The sequence below is a fragment of the Carcharhinus amblyrhynchos genome, chromosome 23, assembly GCF_965287045.1.
Source record: "Carcharhinus amblyrhynchos chromosome 23, sCarAmb.v2.hapA, whole genome shotgun sequence".
Lineage (NCBI taxonomy): Eukaryota > Metazoa > Chordata > Chondrichthyes > Carcharhiniformes > Carcharhinidae > Carcharhinus > Carcharhinus amblyrhynchos.
The window spans coordinates 8,917,696-8,938,052 of NC_137346.1; the positions used below are offsets into that span (position 1 = coordinate 8,917,696).

At 49.5% G+C, this 20,357-nt stretch overlaps 1 protein-coding gene across 1 annotated transcript in view; it reads left to right on the forward strand.

Moving 5' to 3' along the window:
* The first annotated feature begins 2,682 nt into the window (after nt 1-2,682).
* Nucleotides 2,683-20,357, forward strand: part of LOC145357573 (multidrug and toxin extrusion protein 2-like) — a 29,312-nt gene continuing 11,637 nt past the window's right edge. Inside the window, exons 1-9 of the mRNA XM_080211049.1 lie at nt 2,683-2,796; nt 4,859-4,927; nt 7,019-7,167; nt 9,100-9,142; nt 10,899-10,943; nt 13,136-13,233; nt 15,849-15,946; nt 19,954-20,067; nt 20,219-20,286. Coding sequence (XP_080067175.1) covers nt 2,710-2,796; nt 4,859-4,927; nt 7,019-7,167; nt 9,100-9,142; nt 10,899-10,943; nt 13,136-13,233; nt 15,849-15,946; nt 19,954-20,067; nt 20,219-20,286 — 771 coding nt within the window. The 5' untranslated portion in view covers nt 2,683-2,709. The remainder of the gene's footprint in view (nt 2,797-4,858; nt 4,928-7,018; nt 7,168-9,099; nt 9,143-10,898; nt 10,944-13,135; nt 13,234-15,848; nt 15,947-19,953; nt 20,068-20,218; nt 20,287-20,357) is intronic.

The following is a 20,357-nucleotide window of genomic DNA, read 5'->3' on the forward strand; positions in this document are numbered from 1 at the left end:
ACCCTTAGTCCAGAGGAGCAAACAGAACATGGACATCCTGAGATGATAAAAGCACTCAGTGAATGCAACTTTCTATTTCGTATCCTAAAACTCAGAATTCTGCACTGAGTTAGTCATCGTATCAAAAACCCCTCAATTGGGGCATTGGTCACCCTTGGGTTACCTCGGAGAATTCTGCATCAACCATTATCTGTACTCAATCTTTGTCCTTCCTGTTTTATAAATTTTTTTTTAACAAAAGTTTGCATTTATATAGCAACTTTACCATCCCAAGTATTAACCCCGAGCCAGAGAAGGAAATATTAGGACCAGTGACCAAACGGTTGGTGAAAGGTGCAGATTTTAAGAAGGATTTTAGAGGCGGAGAGAGGGGGTGGGGAAGCTTGGGAAAAAATTCCCAGAGCCTAGGACTGAAGGACGGAAGGTGAGGCAGCCAGTGATAGGCTGAAGGAAGTGAAGGATGGGCAGGAGGTCAGAGTGGGAGGAACACAAATTCTTATAAGATTGTAGAGGTGCAGTAGTTTGTGGAAATAGGGAGAGGGGGAATAGTTCAATGAATGGGAGAGAGTAACAGTGCAATGAAAGGGAGAGAGAGTAACAGTGCAATGAATGGGTGAGAGAGTAACAGTACAATGAATGGGTTGAGAGAGTAACAGTGCAATGAATGGGTGAGAGAGTAACAGTGCAATGAAAGGGAGAGAGAGTAACAGTACAATGAATGGGAGAGAGAGTAACAGTGCAATGAATGGGTGAGAGAGTAACAGTGCAATGAAAGGGAGAGAGAGTAACAGTGCAATGAATGGAGAGATTAACAGGGCAATGAATGGGAGAGAGAGTAACAGTGCAATGAATGGGAGAGAGAGTAACAGTGCAATGAATGGGTGAGAGAGTAACAGTGCAATGAAAGGGAGAGAGAGTAACAGTACAATGAATGGGCGAGAGAGTAACAGTGCAATGAATGGGTGAGAGAGTAACAGTGCAATGAAAGGGAGAGAGAGTAACAGTGCAATGAATGGGAGAGATTAACAGGACAATGAATGGGAGAGAGTAACAGTGCAATGAATGGGAGAGAGAGTAACAGTGCAATGAAAGGGAGCGAGAGTAACAGTGCAATGAATGGGTGAGAGAGTAACAGTGCAATGAATGGGTGAGAGAGTAACAGTGCAATGAATGGGTGAGAGAGTAACAGTGCAATGAATGGGAGAGAGTAACAGTGCAATGAATGGGTGAGAGAGTAACAGTGCAATGAATGGGTGAGAGAGTAACAGTGCAATGAATGGGAGAGAGAGTAACAGTGCAATGAAAGGGAGAGAGAGTAACAGTGCAATGAAAGGGAGAGAGAGTAACAGTGCAATGAATGGGTAAGAGAGTAACAGTGCAATGAATGGGTGAGAGAGTAACAGTGCAATGAAAGGGAGAGAGAGTAACAGTGCAATGAAAGGGAGAGAGAGTAACAGTGCAATGAATGGGTGAGAGAGTAACAGTGCAATGAATGGGTGAGAGAGTAACAGTGCAATGAAAGGGAGAGAGAGTAACAGTGCAATGAATGGGAGAGAGTAACAGTGCAATGAATGGGAGAGAGTAACAGTGCAATGAATGGGTGAGAGAGTAACAGTGCAATGAATGGGTGAGAGAGTAACAGTGCAATGAATGGGTGAGAGAGTAACAGTGCAATGAATGGGTGAGAGAGTAACAGTGCAATGAATGGGAGAGAGTAACAGTGCAATGAATGGGTGAGAGAGTAACAGTGCAATGAATGGGTGAGAGAGTAACAGTGCAATGAATGGGAGAGAGAGTAACAGTGCAATGAAAGGGAAAGAGAGTAACAGTGCAATGAATGGGTGAGAGAGTAACAGTGCAATGAATGGGTAAGAGAGTAACAGTGCAATGAAAGGGAGAGAGAGTAACAGTGCAATGAATGGGAGAGAGTAACAGTGCAATGAATGGGAGAGAGTAACAGTGCAATGAATGGGTGAGAGAGTAACAGTGCAATGAATGGGTGAGAGAGTAACAGTGCAATGAATGGGTGAGAGAGTAACAGTGCAATGAATGGGTGAGAGAGTAACAGTGCAATGAATGGGAGAGATTAACAGGGCAATGAATGGGAGAGAGAGTAACAGTGCAATGAATGGGTGAGAGAGTAACAGTGCAATGAGTGGGAGAGAGAGTAACAGTGCAATGAAAGGGAAAGAGAGTAACAGTGCAATGAATGGGTGAGAGAGTAACAGTGCAATGAATGGGTAAGAGAGTAACAGTGCAATGAAAGGGAGAGAGAGTAACAGTGCAATGAATGGGAGAGAGTAACAGTGCAATGAATGGGAGAGAGTAACAGTGCAATGAATGGGTGAGAGAGTAACAGTGCAATGAATGGGTGAGAGAGTAACAGTGCAATGAATGGGAGAGAGAGTAACAGTGCAATGAATGGGTGAGAATACCTGTTCAGTGAATTGCAGAGAGTAATGGTTTGGTGAATGGGACAGAGTCATGGTGCAATGATGGTGTGTGTGTCTATATAATTATTTGCTGTTACAGAGCGCTGATGGTGAAGCATCAGCCTTGGAATGAGCTAGGAAAACAATAGGGTTTGTTTTCCCCGGATTAATGAGTTAACCCCGGCTGCATTGTCTCCTTTTATTTTTTTTATCCATTACTGACCTTTCCAACTAATTTTAATGAAAGTTTTTCTTTGAACAGATTTTGTCCCAGGTGATGATTTATAGCCTTAATTTTATCAGCTCAGCGTTCAGTGGACACCTTGGCAAATATGAGCTGGGCGCTGTGTCACTCGCTACCTCTGTAAGTACAGGACAGTCATTGAAGCAACGAACCCTCAGTGAGGACAGGACACTCTACGATTATTCACAAATCCTGTTACCCAGTAAAAACCTCCTTGTTTAGAGGCTGAGTGATGGAACTGACCTTTCACCTCTTCGAAGGGTATGGGGGGTGGGGGCGGTGGAAGGGAGGGTGGGGGCGGTGGAAGGGTGGGGGGGTGTGGAAGGGCGGGTGCGGGCGGTGGAAGGGCGGGGGTGGTCCGGGGGGGTCATCTACCTGAAATGTTAACTCTGTTTCACACTCCGCAGAGGTTACATGACCTGCTGGAGAGTTCCAAGATTTTCCGTTTCTTATTTCCAATTTCCACCAGTTGCAATAGTTTGCTTTTTAAAATAAATGTGTTAACGGGATGTTGGCAAGACCAATATTTATTACTCATCCCTTATCGCCTTCTCGAATACAACTGAGTGGCTTACCCCTCCCCCCCCAACTATTGAGTGTCTTTAAGATAGAGATAGACAGAGATTAACAAGGGGATGAGGGGCTATGAGGCAGGAGAATGGGGGATGAGAAAAATATCAGCCATGATTGAATGGCAGAGCAGACTCGATGGGCCGAGTGGCCTCATTCTGCTCCTATGTCTTATGGTCTTCAGAGGGCAGTTAAGAGTCAACCACATTTTTGTGAGTTTGGAGTCACACGTAAACCAAACCGAGTAAGGATTTCCTTTCCTAAAGGACATTAGTTATCTGAATGGGCTTTTACCACTGTCCAATAGTTCCATGGTTACTGAAATAGCTCCTCAGAGGCCAGTGTCCTTCACCAGATTCCCTCTAACAGACTCAATTCCACTCCTAAGAGTGCTTCAGGTACACAGTCAGAATCCACAGTATCAGTAGACCTGACACTCCCACGTTTATATACAGGTGAGACTCCCTGATTGGGAAGGCAGCCATTACCTCAATCAGGGAAATCTTTTTGTGTCCAACCAGGGAAATGAAATCAAATTAACTTGGGGAACCTCAATCAGGGAGCTCATACTCTAAGAAGCCAACCTCACAGGCCTCATTTAACTCATTACAGTCGCCCTCACTGAAGCTAAATTCAATTAATTTTAAAAATTATTATCGAATTATAGAACCCCCTACAGTGCAGAAAGTGGCCATTCTGCCCATCGACCCAGCAGTGACAACAATTCCATTCTAGCCCTATCCCCTTAACCCCATATATTTACTCTACTAATCCGACTGACACCAAGGGACAATTTAGCATGGCCAATCCGCCTCACCCGCACATCTTTGGAGGAGGAAACTGGAGCATCCGGAGGAAACCCACGCGGACACGGGGAGAATGTGCAAACTCCGCACAGACCCGGGGCTGGAATTGAACCTGGGTCCCTGGAGCTGTGAAGTGTTAATCACTGTGCTACCTTGCCGCCAATTGAAAGCTTGTTTCAGTAAGGGTGACCATGGAGCTATTGGATTGTTCCAAAGTTTGTCTTGTTCACTTGTGTCCTTCCCAGTGGGGTTTGAACCTGTGTCTTCTGATTAATAGCCCAGGCCTATGGATTCACAGCCCGCTCTCATCACCATTATGCTACCGGTCTGGGATTACGGAGCAGTGGGTTGGTGGCCAATGGCTTGACGATGGCATTTCACCTCTTTGGCGGGCCTGGGATTCATGGTGCCATGCCTTAGGCCCTGTGCAGGGATCCTGCATTTGATGCTCGCCTTTTGCCTCTGAGGTGGCCCTTGGTTTTGCCCATTGCCCGTGGGTTTCCAACCCATCTCCAGGGGTAAGAATCTCTGAAGCAGGAGGAGCCCGCAGGAGTGGGGATGTTGTCAATCTGAGATGGAAGGCACCCTCACGGGGACACGTCCATCATGGTCTGTGCGCACACTGTACTGGCATGGTCAAGTTAGGGTAGGAGATGGTTGGATAGATTGCCACGACTATTTTTAACACTTTGTTTCTCTTTCAATTTTCTCTTCTGCATCCACCCCCCCCACCACCCCCCCCCCCCCCCCACCCCCAACCTCCACCATCCCCCCCCGCTCCCTCTCTTTCCAAAATGGCGGCTAAGGTGATCAGCGTGACGGGCGTTGCCGTGGGAACCGGTCTGTCCATGGCCTGCGACACCCTGATCTCACAGGTGAATCCCCGGTCACCCTTCTGACCTCTTCCTGTGCTCATTCTCACGGTACCTGTGGATGTGGTGCAGCGGCGTGAGGGGTGGCCTGCTGAACAGGCTGTGGGAGGAGGGAGGGGGCTGAGTTGTGAGGGGAGGGAGGGGGCTGAGTTGTGAGGGGAGGGAGGGGGCTGAGTTGTGAGGGGATGGAGGGGGCTGAGTTGTGAGGGGAGGGAGTGGGCTGAGTTTTTAGAGGAGGTAACTGAGGTCCAAGGTTGAAGAAAGGAGTTTGTTAGTGCTGTAAAGAGACAAAGAGCAGAACTGTCCCCTCCGAAATGTTGACCCCAAGATGACCTCATAGAATCTCTACAGCGCAGTAGGAGGCCATTCGGCCCATCGAATCTGCACTGACCACAATCCCACCCAGGCCCTATTCCTGTAACGCCCCACGTCTACCCTGCTAACCCCCCCCCGACACTAAGGGTCGGTTTAGCCCGGCCAATCAACGTAACCCTGTGGGACTCTCACCCCGCCCACTTGTTGAGTGGGTGGGCGTGTCAGGATCACATGACCGTAGACCCCGTTCTGTTTGCCATGGTAACCGATGGCGTGGTTATTATTTGGTGATGGGTGGGGGGGGGGGGCCCTAAACCTTGGTCGAGCTCCAAGTTCTTCCCTCCTGCTCTCTATGTAAGTTTGCCCTTCACCAAGGCCCTTCCTTAAATATCCCCATGTCTGAGAAAGTGGGTGGGTGCCCTCCCCTGCCAGGCCGCTGTTTCTGGCAGACAGCGCTCGCAGGTAAAGGGTTTGTGTCTCACCTCCCTGGGCTAGCATGCTGAAATCAAATAAATAACATATTATTTGATAAAGCCCTTCAGGCAGCAGTTAGTGCCCTTGTTATTTGTGAGGACCATTATGCGTTATGTCAAACTTGATTCCAAATAATCCTGTTGGACTTTAGCCTGATGTTGGGAGACTTCTTACTGTGTCCATCCCAGCCCAACGCCAGCATCTCCACATTTAAAAACCAGCTCGATACCAGTGTGGCATGGTGGCAGAGTCGTTGCCTCACAGCGCCATGGACCAGAGTTTGATTCTGGCCTTGGGTTGTTGTCTGTGTGGAGTCTGCATGTTCTCCTCGTGTCTGCGTGGGTTTCCTCTGGGTGTTCTGCAAACATGTATAGGTCACCTGGATTGGCCGTGCTAAATTGCCCCCGAGTGTCCCACGATGTGTATTTTAGTGGGATTAGCCAGGTAAATATTTGGGGTTACCGGAATAAGACTGGAAAAGATGCTCTGTAGCAGGACCTGGAAGAGATGCTGTGTTGGGGAGCAGGTGCAGAGCTGATGGGCAGAATGGCCTCCTTTTGCACGGTGGGGGTTCAATGATATCCTTTAGAGGTTTCTGAAGAGCGAGAGGTGCTGTCTTTGGAACACTTACAATTCCCAGAAGGTTTGATGAGATAGATACTGGAAGGATGTTTCTCCCTCGATGGACAGTCAGGGACCACAATAAGAAGTGCAGCCATTCAGGACGGAGCTGAGGGATAATTTCTTCACTCTGAATCTTGTGAATCTTTGGAATTCTCGACCCTGGAGAGCTAAGTCATTGAGTTCACTCATGGCAGAGCTTGATAGACCCTGTGGCACGGTGGTTAGCACTGCTGCCTCGCAGTGCCAGGGACCCAGGTTCGATTCCCAGCTTGGGTCACTGTCTGTGTGGAGTCTGCATGTTCTCCCTGTGTCTGCGTGGGTTTCCTCCGGGTGCTCTGATTCCCTCCTACAGTCTGAAAGACGTCTAGCTAGTGGATTGGCCGTGCTAAATTCCCCCTTGGTGTACCCGAACAGGCGCTGGAGTGTGATGGCCAGGGGATTTTCACAGTGACTTCATTGCTGTGTTAATGTAAGCCTACTTGTGACTAATAAATAAGCTTTAAAGATTCTAAGGGACATGGGAATGAGACAGGGAGGTTAATTTGAGATAGAAACCAAACTTATTGAATGGTGTAGCAGGCTCGAGGGGCCCAATGGCCTTCATCAGCCCCTATATCTTGTCTTCTTATGAATATTTCCAGATTGTGTGACGGAGCAGAGTGGATTTGAATCTCATTTCAGACTTACGGCAGCAAGAAGCTGAAGCGGATTGGAATCATTCTTCAGCGAGGAATCCTCATCCTCATCATCTTCTGCTGTCCTTGCTGGGCCCTCTTCATTAACACGGAAAAAATCCTCCTGAGGACCAACCAGCATCCTGAGGTGGCCAGGTTAGACGCTCTTTCCAATCCCTAACCAAGAACCATCACAGGAGGCATTTCAGTGGAAAGGAGGGAGCGCTGGTTCCCTCGCTTGAGGGCATCAGGGAGCTGCCATTCTTCACTGGGTGAAGTCCTCTGAGACCTGCGGAGATTAGTTAATGCATTTGAAGTCTCGCGTTTACCACTCACGGCAGCTCGATACGTACTGAAATCCTTCACGGACAATTCAGTTAGTCTTGCGGCGCAACAGGTTCGTGTCTCTGCCTCTGAATCAGACGCTATGGGTTCGCAATCCCCACTCCCAGACTTGATGGCCAAACAAAGCTGTTTCCACGATGCGGTCAAACAGGTTGAGCGAGTCAACCTGCCAAACCTTCCAAACGCGCCAATGGCTGGTGGTAAGAGTAGGAGAGACTCCTGGTCAGTCACCCTTGATGTGGCGTGGCGCCCCCTCACGTTATAAGCCCCTGGTGACAGCCTGGCGACCTGGGAACAGATGAAAGTCTGCCTTGTGCACTGGAAAAGTGGCACCGTGGTTGGCACTGCTGTCTCACAGCGCCAGGGACCCGGCTTCGATTCCGGCCTTGTGTGACTGCACACGTGGAGTTTGCCACATGTTCTACCCATTCTGCGTGGTTTTCCCCCGAGTACTCCGATTTCCTCCCACAGTCCAAAGATATGTGGGTTAGGTGGATGGGCCATGCTAAATTGTCCCAAATTGTGTAGGTTAGATCAATTAGTGGGGTAAATACTTGGGGTTATGGGGATAGGACCTGGGTACGATACTCTATCAGAGTGTTAGTGCATTCTCAATGGGCTGAATGGTCTCCTCCTGCACTATAGGAATTCTATGATTTCTAAAAGAAACAACAAAACAAAAGATTTGATTACATGCCAGTTCCTTCTGCCACTTTGCCAATGATCCTTAAATAGTCTGTTGGAGGCTGTCAGGTGAAGGGTACACCATGTCTTTCCTGTATAACTTATCTTTTTGAATGTGGAGCCTGGAGGAGGAGCAGGACTGATATTGTTGGCACAGGACGATTACAGCCTATTGCAAACTCACATTAGCCCTTCTTGGAACCAATTGAAGGGCGGCTGCTGCCACCTAAGTTGGCCCAGAGAGAAGAATAAACAGCAAGTTGCCCTGGAAGGCCCACTGCAATCATTCAGCTGAGGCCTGAGGCCTATTTCCAGACTAGGCCTCAGGCTCCTGGGAGCATGGTGGGTGGCACAGTGGTTAGCACTGCTGCCTCACGGCGCCCACAACATGTAGGTCAGGTGGATTGGCCATGCTAAATTGCCCCTTAGTGTTAGGGAGATTAGCAGAGTAAATGTGTGGGGTTACAGGGGTAGGGCCTGGGTGGGATTTTTGCCAGTGCAGGCTTGATGGGCCAAAGAGCCTCTTTCTGCACTGTACGGACTCTATGATTCCCTGGCAATTTTGGGCTCAGAAATTGGACGTGAATGAATGTTTGCCCCAGTCTCTTTTTGCACTTACGCTTGACCTAACACACAGAGAATAAAGTCTGCTTCAATGGGGGTTTGTCACTACAGATTAAAGAGGCACAGAAAGGAAAGAGATTTAATTTTACTTCCATCAATTATTTGGAACCTGTGACTTGAGCAACACCCAGCCTCACATTTTTACAGCTGGAAAGGAAAGTGGAAAATGATCCGGAAATTTCTGAGTCGGGGGTCTTATTGCGGTTAGGATGAGCGACTGGTTCCATGGCTTTGACAAGAATATTGGCAACAACAATGCAAAAATCCCAGGAAACCTCTGGAGCGTAGCCTCACTCACTTGGGCTGCAATTTCCTGGGATGTTTGTGTTGAGAGATGCACGGTTACAATGGCGGATGTTCTCCACAGATTCCTGGGAATGTTATGTTAACTCCCAGCTTTGGGTTCGGGTGCTGACGAATAATCTTCTCTTCCAGGTTATGCCAGCTTTACGTGAAGATATTTATTCCTGCACTTCCCGTGAGTATTAATTCCTCCACTCCTGGTGCCGTAGGGATAAGGGTACAAGTTGTCGGGAATTACATAGCTTGTAAAATTTGATGGTAAGGGCTGGTTGTCAATGAGTGTTGAACAATTTCATTCCTCATAAATTTCATTCCTCACCTTTATAGTGAGGGGGATAGAATGTAAAAGCAGGGAGGTCTTGCTGCAACTGTACAGGGCACTGGTGAGGCCGCAGCTGGAGTACTGTGTGCAGTTTTGGTCGCCGCACTTGCGCAAGGATATTTTGGCCTTGGAGGGAGTGCAGAGGAAGTTCACTAGGCTGATACCGGAGATGAGGGGGTTGGACTATGAAGAGAGACTAAATAGACTGGGTCTGTACGCGTTGGAGTTTAGAAGGATGAGGGGGGATCTTATAGGGATGTATAAGATAATGAAGGGGATGGATAGGGTAGAGGTAGAGAGATTCTTCCCGCTTAGAAAGGATAGCAGGACTAGAGGACGCAGCCTCAAGATAAGGGCGGGAGGGGTGCAGTTTAGATCAGAGTTGAGGAGGAACTTCTTCACTCAAAGGGTGGTGAATCTCTGGAATTCTCTGCCCGTTGAAGTGGTGGAGGCTGCCTCACTAAATATTTTTAAGACACGGGTTGATAGGTTTTTGATAGACAGGGGAATTAAGGGTTATGGGGAGAAAGCGGGAAAGTGGAACTGATCCACTTCAGATCAGCCATGATCTTATTGAATGGCGGGGCAGGCTCGAAGGGCGAGATGGCCTACTCCTGCTCCTATTTCTTATGTTCTTATGTTCATCCAGTCTAGGTCCCTTATTGAAATGTACAGGATACTGCGAGGCCTGGATAGAGTGGACGTGGAGAGGATGTTTCCACTAGTAGGGAAAACTAGAACCAGGGGGCACAACCTCAGGCGAAAGGGACGTTCCTTTAAAACAGAGATGAGGGGGAATTTCTTCTGCCAGAGAGTGGTGAATCTGTGGAACTCTTTGCCGCAGAGGAGGCCAGGTCATTGAGTGTCTTTAAGACAGAGATAGAGAGGTTCTTCATTAATAAGGGGATCAGGGGTTATGGGGAAAAGGCAGGAGAATGGGAATGAGAAAAGAAATCAGCCATGATTGAATGGTGGAGCAGACTCGATGGGCCGAGTGGCCTAATTCTGCTGCTATGAATTATGGTCTTATGGTCCCATTGCCTTCAAATTCCGTTTTGTTACTGGGAATAATGGAGCTTTTGAGTTCGGGATGTTGGGAAATGTGAGGTAAGTGCTGCTGATGTCTTGTCTGTTCCTCCAAGAAGATTTTCAATCAAGCGATACTATCAATGGTTTGATTCTCCAGTTCTATTCACCAGCATCGAGTCATCGAGGTTGTAATAAGTCTCCCAAAGTGAAAGTCCTTTCACCATAATCCCTTAATTTACAATTCCAACAGCAGCGCTCAGAGTGCTATCAGTCAGCAAACTACCCTCAGGACTGCCTGAATCCATTTTATCAAATAACTCTGTATCCCGTGAGCATTTGCCTTCTTTACAAGTCTCCCCATGTGGGACCCTGTCAAAGGTTTTGTTGAAATCCCTGCAAACTAATCTACCGCACTACCCTGATTGACCCACCTCCTCAATTTGTTCCATCAGATTTCCCTCCCCCTCTCCTTCTCCCTCTCTATATTCTCTCAGGTTCTCTCCCTGACGGTGACAGTGGGAGTTGTGTGTGGGGTTTTTACTGCCTGCTGTTAACCTCCCTCTGTTTTGCGTTCCCACAGGCAGTTTTCCTGTACCAGCTCCAGGTCCGATACCTACAGAATCAGGTATTACTAATCCAGATGTCAGCCAGTTATGGACAGATTGTGGGTTGTAGCAGCTGCTTTTATTTCTAATACTTCCGCTGTTTGGTTCACTTTCAAAATATAAATATTAAATACAGACGAACCAAGTGGGAAAACCAGTTGTTGTGAAGTTACTGAGTTAAGCTCTCCCTTTCACACATATGCACACTCTTTTTCCTTTCTCTCCTCTGTTCCCCTCATTTATTTGTCTGCCTCTTCCGATCCTTCTTTCCCACTTTCTTCCTTCTCCTCTCCCCCTTCTCCCCCCTCTCTCTCTCTCCCCTCTTTCTCTCTCCCCTCTCTTTCTCTCTCCCCTCTTTCTCTCTCCCCTCTTTCTCTCTCTCCCCTCTTTTTCTCTCCCCTCTTTCTTTCTCCTCTCTTTCTCCCCCCTCTTTCTCTCCCCCCTCTTTCTCTCCCCCCCTTTCTCTCCCCCCTCTTTCTCTCCCCCCTCTTTCTCTCCCCCCTCTTTCTCTCTCTCCCCTCTTTCTCTCCCCCCTCTTTCTCTCTCCCCTCTTTCTTTCTCCTCTCTTTCTCCCCCCTCTTTCTCTCTCCCCTCTTTCTCTCCCCCCTCTTTCTCTCCCCCCTCTTTCTCTCTCTCCCCTCTTTCTCTCCCCTCTTTCTCTCTCCCCTCTTTCTCTCCCCTCTTTCCCCCCTCTTTCTCTCCCCCCTCTTTCTCTCCCCCCTCTTTCTCTCCCCCCTCTTTCTCTCTCCCCTCTTTCTCTCCCCCCTCTTTCTCTCTCCCCTCTTTCTCTTTCCCCTTTTTCTCTCTCCTCTCTTTCTCCCTTCCTTACTCGAATACTCTGTCTCCCTCCCAAACTCTGTCACTCCCCTTCTTTCTCACTCACCCATTCTCACTCCCCCCCTCTCTTATCTCCCACTCTCTGTCCTCTTTTCCTTCTTCCTCTCTCTCCCTCCTTTTTATTCATTCATTGGATGTGGGCATCGCTGACTAGATCAGCACTCATTACTCATCCCTAGTCACCCTTGAGAAGGTGGTAGTGAGCTGCCTTCTTGAACCGCTGCAGTCCGTGTGGTGTAGGTTCACCCACAGTGCTGTTCCAGGATTTTGACCCAGCGACAGTGAAGGAACGGTGATGTATTTCCAAGTCAGGATGGTGAGTGGCTTGGATAGGAACTTCCAGGCGGTGGTGTTCACATGTATTTGCTGCCCTCGTCCTTCTAGATTGTAGGGGTTGTGTGTTGGGAAGATGCTGTTGAAGAAACCTTGGTGAGTTGCTGCAGTGCATCTTAAGGAGATGGTACACATGGCTGCCACTCTGCCTTGGTGATGGAGGGAGTGAATGGTTAAGATGATGGAACAGATGCCATTCAAGTGGAGCTGCTTTGTCCTGGATGGGGTTAAGCTTCATGAGTGTTGTTGGAGCTGCACCGTCCAGGCAAGTGAGGGATATTCCATCACACTCCTGACTTGTAGGTGGTGTACCTACACCACATGGTTCAAGGGCAATTAGGGTAGGTAATATATGCTGGCGTAGACAGTGATACCCACATCCCGTGAATACATAAAAAAAGAGGGAGGAAAGAAAGGGAGAGAAGAAGAGAGAAATAAGAAAGAGGGGAGTGAGAATGAGTGGGAGAGAGAGAGAGAGAAGGGGAATTAATGTGGGAAGGAGTGGAGTGTAAGAGAGGGTAGAAAGAGAGGGGAGTGAGAAAGGTAGAGGGAAGGAGGACGATAGAGAAGGGGATAGAGGGAGGAAGAGAGAGAGGGGAATAGAAGGAGAGGTGGAGGAAGGAAGAGAGGGATGGGGAGAGGCAGACAGGTGGATGAGGGGAACGTGGAGAGAAAGGAAAAAGAGTGTGTGCGTATGTGTGAAAGAGAGAGGCTTTGGGGAGTTAGGAGGTGAGTTACTTTCTCTCCCTATCTTTCTTCTATTCACACTCCTTGTATTCTCTCTCCCTCTTTCTCTCTCCCTCTTTCTCTCTCCCTCTCTCTCTCTCCCTTTCTCTCTCTCTCTTTCAGTCTTGCTGTGAAAGGTGGGGGTGCCACTCTCCGAGGGAGGCAGCACTTACACAATCTCAATCGGGCAGTGAGACAAGGAAGGGGAGACCGCTACGGGCTTTGGGAAGGGAGTCTATAATTCAATAATCTGAGTGTGCTGGAATCGGCCTGGGTGGGTTATTTATATTCGCTGTGTTTTATGCTTTGTGTACAGGGTATAACCATGCCACAGGTTTTTACAGGACTGGTGGCCAACATTCTGAGCGCATTAGTGAACTACATCTTCCTGATTGTGTTGAAACTGGGAGTGGCGTGAGTACCAGCTGCATTTATTTACGCACTCGTTCAGTAAAGACACCCATTCGCTCTCCGTGTCCCCGTGGTGTCGTGGCCCAGGGCACAAAGCTGCAAACCCTCAGCAGATTCAGGCAGCAGCTGAGAAACAGAGTTCACATCTCCACACTGGTGACCCTCATCAAATATTCCTGATGTTCGTCCCAGCTGTTCTCTTCACCCCACGAATTTGGCTCAAAGCTTAGACTCGCCAACTCCGAGTTGAGGTGTTCTGAAGGTTTAATCGCCTGATCTCCAGCCATCTGTTGCCTAACATGTCCAACTCTCAGTGCCATGCCCCCACACACTCACTACTGGTTGTCCAACACGTCTGCCTCATGAATCCCCCCTCCAGTTGCTCACTATTGGCTGTCCAGCAGAACCCAGATCTTCCTATCGTCTGCCATTTCAACACACCATCTTGCTCTCATCTCCACACATCCAACCTTCACCTATTGCAATAAACACAGTAAGAAGTCTCACAACACCAGGTAAAAGTCCAACAGGTTTACTTGGTAGCAAAAGTCACTAGCTTTTGGGGCACTGCCCCTTCGTCACTTTACTGTTGGACTTTAACCTGGTGTTGTGAGACTTCTTACTGCATTTATCCCAGTCCAACGCCGGCATCTTCACATCATACCTACTGTAGTGATCCAGTGAAGCCCAACGTAAACTGGAGAAATAGCGTCTCACCTTCCAATTAGGCATTTTACAGCCTTCCAGCATGGTGGCACAGTGGTTAGCACTGCTGCCTCAGAGCGCCAGGGACCCTGGTTCGATTCCCAGCTTGGGTCACTGTCTGCGCGGAGTCTGCACATTCTCCCTGTGCCTGTGTGGGTTTCCTCCAGGTGCTCCAGTTTCCTCCCACAATCAGAAAGACGTGATGGTTAGATGCATAGGCTGGGCTAAATTCTCTCTGTGTACCCAAACAGGTGCCTGAGTGTGGCGACTAGGGAATTTTCACAATAACTTCATTGCAGTGTTAATGTAAGCCTACTTGTGATTACTAAATAAACTTTAAACTTTCCGGACTGAACATTGAGTTCAACAGCTTCAGAGCATGAACTTTCTCTTCCATCTCCATGCTATTTCCAATTACTTTATTTTATCTTATCAATCCATTTTTATTATGTTATATTTTTATTACATACTTTTAACTTTAAATTCTTTCAGCTTTTCAGTTGTCCACTTCTAAATCTCACTTTCTATCTTGTTTCCCACCCCACTGGGGCCACATCCCTCAGATTGTTCTTTGACACTCTACACCTTGGTTCTGCCATTTACACATTCGAATCTTTTAATGGAGCTGCTATTAGCACCATTCTCAGCCTTTATCACCACCATTGACATTCTGTTTGTACTTTTGTCAGTGGCATCTTCATTGATTAAGCAACACCCCTCCCACCCAGCCCCAGCCCTTCCAGTATAAATCTTCTCCAATTTTCTTTGCCTTTAGCTCTGATGAAGGATTATTTAGGCTGGAAATGTTAACTCCATCCCCTTCCCACGGATGTTGACAGACCTGCTAAGATTTTCCAGCATTTTCTGTTTTTATTTCAGACTCCAGCATCTCATAAGATGGCACTGGAATGCAGTGAATTCTTACACGCTGTGCCCAGTATACCTGTAATTCTATCTTTTAGTCTCGTTCTATGCTTCTAAAACTTTATTTTAACTCTTTCCAACTCTCTCACAATGCTTTAATGCAATTTCTTAACTTACCTTGCATTACTTTCATCTTTCTCTACACCCTAATAATACTACATTCTGCACTCTCTCCTTTCCTTCTCTATGAATGGAATGCTTTGTCTGTACAGTGCGTAGGAAACAATATTTTTCACTGTATGTTAATACATCTGACAATAATAAATCAAATCAAAGCATCTGCAGTATTTTGCTTTTGGCTATACGGTTTAAAGTTTTTGTATTAGTTACACAAGCAGGCTTATATTAACACAATGGTGAGAGCTGGTGTTGTGAGACTTCTTACTGAGCCTACCCCAGTTCAACGCCGGCATCTCCACATCATGGCTACATTAACACTGCAATGAAGGTACTGTAAAAGTCCTCTAGTCGTCACAGTCAGGCGCCTGTTCGGGCACACAAAGGGAGAATCTAGCATGGCCGATGCACCTAACCAGCACGTCTCTGGGAGGAAACCGGAGCACCTGGAAGAAACCCGTGCGGACACGGAGAGAATGTTCAGACTCTGCACAGACAGTGACTCAAGCGGGAATCGAACCCGGGTCTCTGAAACTGTGAGGCAGCAGTGCTAACCACTGTGCCACCGTGCCGCCCATGTATTATCTATGAATTTGCAGATGGGTGGGAGGGTGAGCTGTGAGGAGGATATAGAGATGTGTCTGCGTGATTTGGACAGGCTGTGCTATCATGCCAACATGACCAGTCCATGATGTCCCGCTCCTGTTTGCTCGTTAGTGGTTGTCCAACATGACTGCTTGATGGTTTCCTAACATCAGTCTCCATCAGCAATGGAGCTGCATCTCGGGTTGGATGTTGAGTGGCTGGGAGCCTTGCGGAGACCACGATGTGAGCATTTGGTGATGGTTAAAGTGCTCGCTCTTTTGTTTCAGAGGCTCAGCCTGGGCCAACGTGATTTCCCAGTACAGCCAGAACATCATCCTCTTCAGCTACATCCGATGGAGGAAACTGCATCTCCAAACCTGGGGAGGTAACGTGAAGTAATCTGGCAAAGAATGGGTTCTCCTCAGAGCAGCGGGGGGCAAAGGGGAGATTGGATTGGACTGTTCGAAACTGTGAGGGGTTTAGATTGAGTAAATAAAGATCATTCCCATTGGCTGGAGGCTCGATGACCAGAGGGATCAGATCTGATTGGTTAAAGAAGCAGAGGCAACATGAAGGGAAAGCTTGTGCTGGGATAAGTGGTTCGGATTGGGAACGCACAGGGTGGTGGAAACAGACTCAGCAATTGTCTTCGGAAGGGAATTACATCTATCTTATTAGTGTTACAAGTAAGCTTACATTACATAAGAACATAAGAACATAAGAAATAGGAGCAGGAGTAGGCCATCCAGCCCCTCGAGCCTGCCCCGCCATTCAATAAGATCATGGCTGATCTGTCGCTGCTCAGTTCCACATTCCCGCCCTCTCCCCATAACCCTTAATCCCCTCTCTTAGCAAAAACCCATCAACCCGCGTCTTAAAAATATTTAGCGAGGCAGCCTCCACCACTTCAACGGGCAGAGAATTCCAGAGATTCACCACCCTTTGAGTGAAGAAGTTCCTCCTCAACTCCGTTCTAAACCGCCTCCCCTTTATCTTGAGGCTGTGCCCCTAGTCCTACTGTCTTTTTTGAGCGGGAAGAGTCTCTCCACCTCTATCCTATCCATCCCATTCATCATCTTATACGTCTCAATGAGATCTCCCCTCATTCTTCTAAACTCCAACGAGTACAAGCCCAGTTTATTCAGCCTCTCCTCATAGCTCAACCCCCTCAACTCCGGCATCAGCCTAGTAAACCTCCTCTGCACTCCCTCCAAGGCCAAAATATCTTTGCGCAGGTGCGGCGCCCAAAACTGCACACAGTACTCCAGCTGTGGCCTCACCAATGCCCTATACAGCTTAACACTGCAATGAAGTTACTGTGAAAATCTCATAATCGCCACACTCTGGCACCTGTTCAGGTACACTGAGGGAGAATTTAGCACGGCCACTGCACCCTAATCAGCACATCTTTCGGACTGTGGGAGAAAACTGGAGCACCCGGAGGAAACCCACGCAGACACGGGGAGAATGTGCAGGCTCCACATAGACAGTGACAGGAATTGAACCGGGGTCCCTGGCACTGTGAGGCATGTGCTAACCACTGTGCCACCCTGATTATTCTTAATTGCAGAACCAAATAAAACTATCAGAATGTGGAATTTAATCAAAATAGCTGTATAATTAGATCAGGTTAAAGAAGATTTAACTCCTGCCTCCGAGACTGGAGACAAGGTGACTATCCAGTCCCTTAATATACAGGTTTCACCAGTCTTTGGCCAGAGAACAGGGAGTAGCGAAAATTGTCAAAGGTGTCCTTCCTGGAAACCGGAGCACCCGGAGGAAACCCACGCAGACATGGGGAGAATGTGCAAACTCCGCACAGACAGTGACCTGAGGCTGGAATCGAACCTGGGTCCCTGGCATTGTAAGGCAGCAGCACTAAAAAAACCACTGTGCCACCCGTGGATGAATAGTCAAAGAGAAAAATCATTCCAGAATTGTTTGGAAAGAGTCGGGCTAACTGAAGATCTCTTCAAAACAGCTGGCACAGAATCGATGGGCTGAATGTCTGCCTTCTGCGCTGTCCCTGTCCATAATTTTATGCTTGTAGGGTTGGGAGGGTTTGTGGAGACAGACGAGGAAATGGACAGTTTGGTAAACAAGGGACTGGGTTCTCCCCCCAGCCCTCCACCCTCCCCCTGGTCCCTGGTCGCATTTTGCGGCAATGTAGCTCACCGTTGGCTGCCAGTGGGATCCTCCTGTCCTGCCAAGGTCCACGGAGGTTTGCGTGGCAGGGCTGTCCCGCCACCTGGGAACCCGCCACGAGGGAGGTCACCTTTGGTGGGATGGGAAGATCCCACCAGTGGAGGGTGGTTGGGGGTTGGGATGGTGGGGGAATTGGTGGGTTGGGGGTGGTGGGAGGTGGTGGGGGATTGGGGGGTTGGGTGATGGGGTGTTAGTGGGTTGGGGGTGGTGGGAGATTGGGGGGTTGGGTGATGGGGTGTTCGTGGGTTGGGGGTGGTGGGGGATTGGGGGGTTGGGTGGTAGGCAGTGGTGGGGGGGATGGGGGATTGGTGAGGGTAGGAGGTGGGGGGGTTGGGGGGGTAAGGGGGAGTTTGGGGGATTGGGGGGTGGGGGAGGTTAGGGGTGGAGAATCCTGCCCGAGGATTCTAAAATGGAGACGTTACCAGGCCGGGGGTTTGTACAGGTCAGCAAACGTTGGGTGGAAGGAAGTTGGTGTCTGATTGGAAGTGGGTAAGAGATGTTTTTGTGCATTATCTGAGGTTTATGGAGGGTGGGAGGGCCCTATCCAGAGAGGATTGAGGGTGGGAGGACCCTATCCAGAGAGGATTGAGGGTGGGAGGGCCCTATCCAGAGAGGATTGAGGGTGGGAGGGCCCTATCCAGAGAGGATTGAGGGTGGGAGGACCCTATCCAGAGAGGATTGAGGGTGGGAGGGCCCTATCCAGAGAGGATTGAGGGTGGGAGGGTCCAGCCCAGAGAGGATTGAGCGTGGGAGGACCCTATCCAGAGAGGATTGAGGGTGGGAGGGTCCAGCCCAGAGAGGATTGAGGGTGGGAGGGCCCTATCCAGAGAGGATTGAGGGTGGGAGGGTCCAACCCAGGGAGGATTGAGGGTGGGAGGGCCCTGCCAGAGAGGATTGAGGGTGGGAGGGCCCAGCCCAGAGAGGATTGAGGGTGGGAGGGTCCAACCCAGAGAGGATTGAGGGTGGGAGGGCCCTATCCAGAGAGGATTGAGGGTGGGAGGGCCCTATCCAGAGAGGATTGAGGGTGGGAGGGTCCAACCCAGGGAGGATTGAGGGTGGGAGGGCCCTGCCAGAGAGGATTGAGGGTGGGAGGGCCCAGCCCAGAGAGGATTGAGGGTGGGAGGGTCCAACCCAGAGAGGATTGAGGGTGGGAGGGCCCTATCCACAGAGGATTGAGGGTGGGAGGGTCCAACCCAGGGAGGATTGAGGGTGGGAGGGCCCTATCCAGAGAGGATTGAGGGTGGGAGGGCCCTATCCAGAGAGGATTGAGGGTGGGAGGGCCCTATCCAGAGAGGATTGAGGGTGGGAGGACCCTATCCAGAGAGGATTGAGGGTGGGAGGGTCCAGCCCAGAGAGGATTGAGGGTGGGAGGGCCCTATCCAGAGAGGATTGAGGGTGGGAGGGTCCAACCCAGAGAGGATTGAGGGTGGGAGGGTCCAACCCAGAGAGGATTGAGGGTGGGAGGGTCCAGCCCAGAGAGGATTGAGGGTGGGAGGGTCCAGCCCAGAGAGGATTGAGGGTGGGAGGGCCCTATCCAGAGAGGATTGAGGGTGGGAGGGCCCTATCCAGAGAGGATTGAGGGTGGGAGGACCCTATCCAGAGAGGATTGAGGGTGGGAGGGTCCAGCCCAGAGAGGATTGAAGGTGGGAGGGTCCAGCCCAGAGAGGATTGAGGGTGGGAGGGTCCAGCCCAGAGGGGATTGAGGGTGGGAGGGTCCAACCCAGAGAGGATTGAGGGTGGGAGGGTCCAGCCCAGAGGGGATTGAGGGTGGGAGGGTCCAACCCAGAGAGGATTGAGGGTGGGAGGGTCCAGCCCAGAGGGGATTGAGGGTGGGAGAGTCCAGCCCAGAGGGGATTGAGGGTGGGAGGGTCCAACCCAGAGGGGATTGAGGGTGGGAGGGTCCAACCCAGAGAGGATTGAGGGTGGGAGGGTCCAGCCCAGAGGGGATTGAGGGTGGGAGGGTCCAGCCCAGAGAGGATTGAGGGTGGGAGGGTCCAGCCCAGAGGGGATTGAGGGTGGGAGGGTCCAGCCCGGAGAGGATTGAGGGTGGGGGAGGGTCCAGCCCAGAGAGGATTGAGGGTGGGAGAGGGTCCAGCCCAGAGAGGATTGGGACATTTGAATCTGGAGGTAGCAGTGGGAACATGTGGATATTTTGTACTGTTGGCTAATGCGGATTTTTGGCTGTAGGATGGACAATGGACTGCCTGCAGGAATGGGGACCTTTCTTGCGACTGGCTATTCCCAGCATGTTCATGTTTTGTATCGAGCTGTGGGCCTACGAAATGGGATCCTTCCTGGCGGGTGAGTCTTTGCAGGCCGAATCCAGACTGGATTGTCGGAATGAGACAATGCCTCACAGTGCCTCTCTTGGCCTGTTTCCGGTGCTGAGTTGCCCAGGCTGGCTGTTTTGTATTTCTTAGTTACAAATCTGAATTCCCTCTTTCTCTCCCAGGCCTGATCAGTCAAGTTGAACTTGGGGCTCAGTCTATTATTTTCCAGGTGTTAACGGTTTTGTATATGGTAAGTTTCACGCTGTTCACTGTACTCACTGACCCACACACCAACCCCACATTATTACTTCATATTTTTGT